Genomic DNA, 8,854 nt, shown 5'->3' with positions numbered 1-8,854 from the left:
TACAAGTTGTTGTCGTTGTCTCATTTTTCTCCCTTGCTACTCACTGACGGACCCCATTTCTCAATGCTCCCCCATGCCCCCTGCCATTTCCCAAAGTGTTTGTGAACTGGCTTGTTCTTATGATCTGGAATGCACTGCTTGAAAGAATGGTGGAAGCAGGTTCAAGTAATTTTAAAAATAAATTGGAAACATTCCGGAAAAGGAAAAATTTGAAGGGCTACAGGGAAAGAGAGGGGCAGTGGAACTTTCAAAGAACCAGCCTCAGCACAATGGGTCAAATGGCCTCCTTACATACTATGGGCAGGAGCTTCCACTAGGTTGCACTGGTTTTTTTCAGTGCAAATCGTATGAAATTGGCCAAATTAATGTAAAAGATCGAGGAATTTCAAACGCAAAGAACTTTCAGTGCAAATCAAGTTTCTGCAATCTTTTCCATGAGTTTAAAAACCATTGTGGTAGAAGCCGGCCCCACCCACAAAACTGGCCGTGCCCCCCCCTCCCCGATTGAATTAATCACCATGACGAGTTTCTGCTAATTGCACTGGTTTGTGAGCCTTTGAGGATGCTCTTACAATTAAGCTTTCTTTTTAGATTCAAGGACACTAATAAGCATATTTTAAAAGCTTTTAATTTTTTTAAATTTTCTAAGAAACTTACTACTGTACACCAATATAAGTGGCTCGGTTGTTTTTTAAAGTCATTTTCAGTTATTCATAGAAACATGGAAACAAAGAAAATAGGTGCAGGAGCAGGCCATCCGGCCCCTCGGCCCCTGCACCACCACCCAACAAGATCACGGCCAATCATTCACCCCAGCGCCCCTCTCCTGCTCTCTCTCCACACCCCACGATCCCCCCAGCCACAAGGGCCACATCCAACTCCCTCCCGAATACATCCAACGAACCAGCATCAACAACTCTCTGCGGCAGGAAACTCCACAGGTCAACAACCCCCTGAGTGAAGAAGTCTCTCCCTATCTCAATCCCAAATGATCCACCCCTCATCCCCAGACTATGTTCAGTGGCTCTGGACTTCCCCAACATCGGGAACACTCCCCCCGCATCCAACCCGTCCAGTCCCGTCAGAATTCTACATACTTCCATGAGATCCCCTCTCATCCCTCCAAACTCCAGTGAATACAGGCCCAGTCGATCCAGTCTCTCCTCACAGCCGGTCCTGTAATCCCGGGAATCTGTCTGGTGAACCTTCGCTGCACTCCCCCAACAGCAAGATCCCTCCCCAGACCAGGAGACCAAAACTGAACACAACACTCCAGGTGAGGCCCCACCAAGGCCCTGCACAGCCGCAGCAAGACCTCCCCGCTCCCATATTCAAATCCCTCAGCTACGAAGGCCAACATACCACCTGCCCCCTCCACCTCCTGCTCCACCTGCACTCAAAATTGAGTTACTCACAGGTGGTGGACGAGACACTCTGATTAAAAATGTTTATTTTTTCTGAGAAAACCATTTTCAGCTGGGTTTGTCACAACGTTTTCAACATAACTGCACCAGGTTATCACACTTACATCAAGGAATATTTATTTTTAATGCAACTTTTTTTTAAATTACATTCTAAAACAGTGTCCCATTGCACTGGTTCATGGATGATTTTACACTCAGCAATACAAATGAGTTAGAGCGGAAACGTGAGCAAAAAATATCACTTCTAAAAACTAGCGCTATTTTGAAATCAATTTCCACCCAGATCGCCTACTGCGCCAAAACCGGAAACTCTCAGCCTATGATTCTAGGGGCTGGACTGGTGATTTCCAATGTTGGAATAAGTGATGCAGGGTGTTGTCAGATGCTGGGTAGAGAGCAGACATTGGCCTCTTTCTCATAGGCACCTATGGCATCAGAAGAACAATACGAGTTAGAATGCTGGTAGTAAAATATCTCATTAATCAAACATTAAGTACTGTTGAATGAGAATCTCACTATACCGCTGACCTCTGTTTCTGACACAGCTGAAGTGTTCATGTTAGCTTAGGGTCACAGGATTTGAATACTCTTGCAAGCATCCACACCAATGTGGGTGCATCTTCATCACCCATTGGGGGGGACAGAGGAGAAAATGCAGGACTGAAAAGTCACTTGGGTGGCCAATCAGATTATTTTTAAGGTGTGATTCAGCCTCCTCTATAAGGGAGTCAATATCTCTGGCCACGATTTTGCCTATAAGGCGGGCTTGGTGCGGCCGAGGTAGGCGGCGGGCTGCGGCCCAGCTGCTGTCTCTATGCCGGCTTCTCCCATGACTTTCCCCTAATGTGGCTTGTTAAGCCTGCCCTGCGAAATTACCGTCCAATTAAAAGGAAGCGGGTCTAATGGCATTATTTGATGACGCATCATCAGCCGGTTTCCTTAAAGGGACCATGCACACATTTGTTTTGACAGTTGTGCTGTCACTGTTGTGCAGCATTGGGCTGCTGCAAACACTGAGAAGCACTGCACAGAGGTGCACAGCTACGCCCAGGCTCTCCCATGATCCCTCCATATGCTTATGGAGGGAGTCACAGCATGCAGAGAGAATATCTTCCCTTCCAATGGGTGGAAGAGACCTCCCCAGGACACCAACGCAGCCTGGTTACACATTGCACAGGAGGGCACAAGCAGGGATGTCGTCAGGAGGATCTGGTTGCAGTGGCGCAAACCTTTCAGTGATCTCAGTGGATCATGAAATGTTACTGAAAAGCCACACTCAACCTCACCCTGCTATGCCATTCATCACATCCCCAACATTCTGCCTTCCCTACCCTACCCCTACACATTCTTACTCACACCAATTTACCTTGCACCTCCATCCATCCCTCTCTCTCTAATTACATTATCACATCCCCATATCACTAGTCACCCCTCAGACTCATCCTTGTCCAATCATACCAATTAACAACACACAAGGGTAGGCACAGATCTTTTAGCCAATGTTCATGTACAATTTCTGTTAATATTGTCAAACATTGAAATCTTTATTTTCAACACTTTGCCTTCTTGAACAGATTTGTGCACTCCTTTGGAAGTGGCTGAGTGAGTTGTCGTGAATGGTGAGACATAATGGTAACCCTCGATGAGTGTGAAAAGAATGGCTTGGGTATTGTAGGGATGTTTTATGGTGCTGGTGTGGGGTGGTGCCAACCTGGCGCATCATGCGGCAGCCAGAGAGTACAGTATGAAGTGAAGTAAATCTGGCCATGTTGACGCCATCCCTGGCAGCAATATGATCATGTGTTGATATCCTGTGTCCTGTGCAGCATCAGGTGATTGTGGAGAGGTTGGTGTTGTTGGTAATGCTGGTGTGCCTAGTAATGTTGGGGCTGCTTGTGATGGGATTTTGTGGACCAAGGTGAGATTTTCTTAAGGACACCGATGCTGCTGGAATAGATAGCAGCTGAAGTTGAGATGACAGAAGCAATGTCAATGGTGAAGGAGGTGACAGTGGATAGAGCATTTACTCCACACATTTCCAATCTTCCTAAAGCTGAAAAGTGTATTCCAAATCCTGAAGGCTCCAGCTTCTAACATTGGAAAGTGAACAGCTGTGAAATGGTAGCTTTTATACCACTTTTGCAGCTGTCAACTTTTCAGAGGAATGGAGTCATTGAAAACCCGACCTACGTACCTGACGTGAACCCTGAGTACCGTGAAACTCGTCAAAAAGCTGGAAAAATGGTAAGTTGATGGCAAAATGCTGTTTAAGTACCTTTTAACAACCTCTTAAATATTTCAATTGGCTCACCCGCCGCTTAGTGTTTGGTCTGTAAAGCGCAGGCAGACACAACATTTGGGAAACTGACAGTGGACCCACCTCCGAATATAAACAAAATCCTCGCCTATGAGTGTTCCAGCAATATTAAATAAATTCCAGGCTGTGATGCACAGGTGGGCCCTACTTCCACACATGAAATGGTGACAAGTTCTTTCTAGTGTTCAATTCAGTGGGTGGAAAGAAGGCAGGAGCTGCAGGAATACAAGCAGGAAAAGTTCCTCACTGGCCCCACCTCCTTGTGACTTCAGGGATGGAGGTTCTGTCTGCCCAAGACCACAATGGGAAATCATTTTGCCTTGTTTTCTGGGTAAAGACCCAGCATTTCCAGAGCCTGCCTGATTTATTGCCCCATTATTTCTCAAGCCAGGAAATTAAGGGCCATTGTGCATTATGCCGCTGAGGTGCAGTGACAGGCCTGTGTGTTAATGAATGAATTAGCGAGTGAGTAAAGCAGATAAGATAAGAGACTTTGGGACCGAAATTTCCCTCCCTTGGAAACGGGACGCACCCACCACATTTTAGCGACCCTTACTGCCGAGATTGATGGGATGGTGTTAGGACGAAATTCCGCTTTTTCGGGCCCAAAATGGAGTGGAGTGGTTGCAGCAATGTGGCAGTGAAGTGGCGTTTGGATCGCGAAATTCCGCTCCGAGCCAATTGATCCTAACGATGCAGCTGCTTCCTGGCCTGCTTAAGGGGCAGATTTTGCAGTTGTGTCTTGACTTTGGTCTGACTTGCTTCAGAGGAGATGGCTGCAGGCGGGACGTTTGAGGAGGGACAGCCACTTCAGCGACGCAGAGCTGGAAAGTCTGATGGAAGCTGTGGAAGGAAGGAGATGGCTACTCTCCCCTGAAAGTGGTGGGAGACCAACTTGGAGCGTCTTCATAAATGCTTGGAGGGAGATTGTGGAGGAGGTGTCAGGGACCTCCATTCACCAGCCCACCCCACCCACCGACCTTCGTCAAGTAATGAAAGTGAGTACATGTTCCCCCAGCTCCTCACATTACAGCTGCTGCACTCTCCTTCACCTTAACTTCTTTCTCACTAACACTACATGGTAGCTGAAGTAGCATGTATGTGTGCACACTCACAATGGAGGATCCCTTGCGTCTGCGATTTACATCTGCATGTAATGGACCCACAATTTGCACTAATTGTTGAGGGCTCTGGAAACTCTGACTTACCAGCCCTTCATTGTTTTGCAGGCCAAGGTGGCACACAACCGTGCCCAGCAACAAGCCACTGGCGGGGACAAGTCACAGAATGTGCAGCTCCTTGATCCAGAGGAGAGGGTGCAGCGGCTATTGGGCATTCATGTTGGAATCATTGTGGCTGCTGGTTGCTCTGATGGTGCTGGGGGAAGCATGGTAAGTGAAGGCTTGTGTGCAATGCCATCTCTCCCTGACAGTGCAATGGGCTACCTAGCTATTGCTTATGTTGTGTGCAAGTTGCTTGCTGCATGGTGCAATGAAACACTTCACCCTCACGGCGTCCCGTCTCCCATTTATGATTGCAGATGACATCCAGAGTGTGAGCCAGGTGGCTGCTGGTTGATCCGATGGTGCTGGGGGGAGCATGGGTAAGTGAAGGCCTTTGTGCAATGCCATCTCTCCGACAGTGCAATGGGCTACCTGGCTATTGCTTATGCTGTGTGCAAGCTGCTTGCTGCATGGTGCTATGCAGCACTTCACTCTCACCACAGCTCTTGTCCCATTTCTGATTGCAGATGAGACCCCGAGTGTCAACATGAGTGAAACAGACACCCTTGATGCGACTGGCAGCCTCAGTCAGGAGGAGACACTTGTTGCCCTGGATGATCTTGGCAGCATGTCCAATGAGGGAGATGAAGAGGGGGCAAGCTCAGCCAGCAATACTGCATCACTGCTTCATACCGTCACACGTACCAGCTCAAATACTAGGAGTCTGCGGTCGGGTACCTTAGATTTAGGAGATGAGTCTGCACTGGGTGAAGCACCGTGGCCTAGCTGTTTGCAGCATGGTGAAGGGCCAAGGGAACTTCGGGTGCCATCTCTCTGGGGGGACGAGTGCACAGCTGAGTCCTGCTGAGGAGGACTCAGATGAGCCCATCGATGTTGTGGCTTATGATCAAAGGGTGGAGGCCATGCAATCTGAGCCCTTGGCGGTAATGCAAGGGATGCCCTAGAGACTGTCACAAGAGGTGAGGAGCGTGGATAAGTCCGCCTCCCGCATTGTGGACAGCTCTGCGCACACCAGGGGGAACATGATTGCCAGTGTGCAGACGATGGTGGGATTCCAGATTGACTGTGCGGATGCAACTGCGATGACGCGACTCTTGGCAGACGTGAGAGTTGCCATTGCAGCACAGGCACAAGGGAATGAGCATCGCTGTGCTTCTTTGGACAGGATGGCCACTGCCCTGGTTGCTCAGAATGCTCACTTGCACTCTGGACAACAGGGCACGGAGCGTCTGACTGCAATCTTCTCTGATAGCTTCCAGAGCGTGGCTGCTCTCATGCAGTCTTAGCTGGAGGCTACGTGAGATCTGACTGCTGCCACCATGGCTGGATCCACCACGGTCCACCGGGGGTCTACTGGTGCCACCCCACCCCACCAACCTGTGCTCCAGCAGCTTGGTGAGGGAGGCTGGGTGCTGCCCCGGGGGAGTGACATTAGCTCCTTGGAATAAGATACCGATGTGGCTCTCCGGTTCACAGCAGCCCTGAGCCGAGACCTGCCAACCATGGCTTCGCCCCAGCCACTTCCGACTGAAGGTGCAGAGGAGGATGTGGCTCAGTCTGCAGCCAGCCCTTCCAGGACCAGAGCTGGTCGAGGGCATCTGAGAAGGGCATCTGCAGCTTCCTCTACTGACACACACAGCAGTCTTCCCAAAGCCATGAGGCAGCTACAGTGGAGACACTGCGGTGTAGTGTAACGATAGGTCTGCGTAAGAAAGATAATAAGGAGTTGCACAAGGGTGATAATTAATTATGGGAATGTTTTGGAAACCCATTGCTGGGTTGTAATAAATCTTTAGGTCTCTCATTTTACTGTGCGGGAAAGATGTGTGAGAGGGCTCTCAGGTTGGTCCATGGACATGGCCAGATGCAGGCTCAACTGAGCATTCAGTTATGTGAAACACGCACGATGAGACGGCTTTGTGCAGGGTCACGATGGCAACGCTGCCTCCTGCATGGCTACCCTCCTCCCGCTCCTCCTCCTGTGCCTCCTCCTCCTTCACAGGTGCACTGCTGCCTCATCATCCAATGGCTGCGCCCTCATGATGGCCAGGTTGTGGAGCATGCAGCACACCACCACGAATATGGGGACACACTCAGGCGAGTACTGCAGCAAACCCCTTGAGCAGTCCAGGCAACAGAATCTCTGCTTGAGAATGCCAATACTGTGTTCGATGATAGTCTGTCGGCCCCAGGACCATCATTGTAGGCGTGCTGCGCAGCAGTTCTAAGGTTGCGAAGTGTGTAGCCCTTGTCACCAAGGAGCCAGCTGCAATCTTGATTGGGACCAGTGAAGAGGCGTGGCACACCGCTCTGGTGCAGTATGAAAGAATCATGGCTGCTGCCAGGAAACCAGGCATCCACTTGCATAATCTTGCAGTTCTGGTTGTAAACCAGTTGAACATAGGGTGAGTGGAATCCCTTGCGGTTTTGGAATTGCTCGGGAGTTTGTTGGGGTGCCCGGAGACCAACATAGGTGCAATCAATGACCTCCTGGATCCTCGGGAAGCCCGCAATATGCAGGAATCCAGTCTGACACTCCAATTGCTTGTCCCTGGTCATAGGGAAGGAGATGTAAGTGGCCCTCCTCCTATACAGAACATTGATGACCTCCCATATCAATGCGTGGGCTGCAAACTGCGAGATGTTGCAGATGTCCAGAGGGGTAGCTTGGAAGGACCCAGTTGCATAAAAGTTCAGGGCGATAGTAACCTTGGATGCCACGCTCAGGGCTATCCTCACCTGTGGTTGCGGCTCCAAGTCTGCCTGGAGATTGCAGAGCTCTGTCACCACGCCCTTTTGGAATCGTAGTCTGCGCAGACACTGATCATCATCCAGATCCCTGTATGAGAATTGGTGGCAGAAGACCCTTTGTCGATATGTCCGTGTGCCCCCATGTCTGTGTAGCCATCTTGCTCTCTGTTGTGCCTCATTGGCTTCTTCCTGCTGCTCTGGTGGCTCCTCTACCTCTATAGGCTGCTGCTACCCAGCATTTGCCTCAACTGCAGGCTGCCTCCTGTCCTGCTGGCCCAGTATCTGGTGTGGGGGGTCCGTGTACCTCACTCTCCTCCTTCGGGTACATCCTTGCTGAGTGACTTCCTGTGGCAGCTCTTTGGCCTCTCCTCTGTTACCATCTCCCTGGCCCTCTCCATGCTGGGCCGCCATGATACCTGCAGCCCTTGCCCGCTGCCTCTGCAGCCGTTGGACCCGGCCCCGCCTTCCCCTGCATGCCGTTGTGCCTGCCAGCAGTGCCCCTATTTCCAAACTCTTTCCAAGCCCAGCCTCCTCGAAGTGGCCTCCCTGTTCTGCAGGTGGAGGCGCCTCCAGCACTCACAAACAATCGCATACTCTATCCTTGCATTGCTTCTCATATAAGGGGAAAAAGTCGGTTACACAAATGCAACAAAAACCAACACACCTTTAAGGCACGCTGGCAGTGTGCATCAGGAACTACGCATCACCTGAAAAAACTTACTCTTGGCACCGCCGAGCGGTCGGATGATTTTTAGGGTGGAATGTTGTTTCCGGCCCGGGACCTCAGCGATGCGTGTAGTGATGATGCACTTAGAAGTGCTGCCCATCACTGCTGCAGAAGTAGTGGGGAGGCGGTGTTGTGATGGTCACCGCCAGGAAACCACGACAAGGCAATTGGGCGATCGGCGGCCATTACATGAAAATTCGGCGACCACTCCACTCCGCAGCATGGCCACTGATTTCCGGTAGTAACAGGCCTTAAGGAAAAGGGCAATTTCAGCCCCAAAGGATAATACTAGAACTGAGTTTGACAAAGCATTTGAAAAACATTCTCCTTATAGGGATTCAATGGCCAATAGTTGCAAGATGCTGTCTGTTCTGCATTTATTTCTACAACA

At 50.2% G+C, this 8,854-nt stretch overlaps 1 protein-coding gene across 1 annotated transcript; it reads right to left on the bottom strand.

Moving 5' to 3' along the window:
* Nucleotides 1-6,455: 6,455 nt before the first annotated feature.
* LOC139229345 (putative nuclease HARBI1) lies at nt 6,456-8,211 on the bottom strand. The gene is made up of 3 exons (XM_070861055.1): nt 8,153-8,211; nt 7,149-7,824; nt 6,456-6,608 (listed from the first exon to the last, which is right to left on the bottom strand). Exons 1-3 carry the CDS (start codon nt 8,209-8,211, stop codon nt 6,456-6,458), a joined length of 888 nt encoding a protein of 295 aa, XP_070717156.1.
* Between the last annotated feature and the right edge of the window lie 643 nt (nt 8,212-8,854).

The sequence above is a fragment of the Pristiophorus japonicus genome, chromosome 2 (genome assembly GCF_044704955.1).
Source record: "Pristiophorus japonicus isolate sPriJap1 chromosome 2, sPriJap1.hap1, whole genome shotgun sequence".
NCBI classification, from domain to species: domain Eukaryota; kingdom Metazoa; phylum Chordata; class Chondrichthyes; family Pristiophoridae; genus Pristiophorus; species Pristiophorus japonicus.
The sequence above is the reverse complement of the archived record's forward strand: the minus strand, read 5'-3'. Positions and strand labels throughout refer to the sequence as shown.

What these genes read in the sequence shown, in the direction of transcription:
- LOC139229345 (XM_070861055.1), bottom strand. Translation starts at nt 8,211, where the DNA reads ATGCAGGGGAAGGCGGGGCCGGGTCCAACGGCTGCAGAGGCAGCGGGC. An exon ending in GCAGCGGGCAAGGGCTGCAG is followed by an intron (nt 7,825 to 8,152) that starts GTATCATGGCGG and finishes ATTCTCATACAG; the next exon opens with GGATCTGGATGATGATCAGT. An exon ending in ACAGACTATCATCGAACACA is followed by an intron (nt 6,609 to 7,148) that starts GTATTGGCATTC and finishes GTGTGTCAGTAG; the next exon opens with AGGAAGCTGCAGATGCCCTT.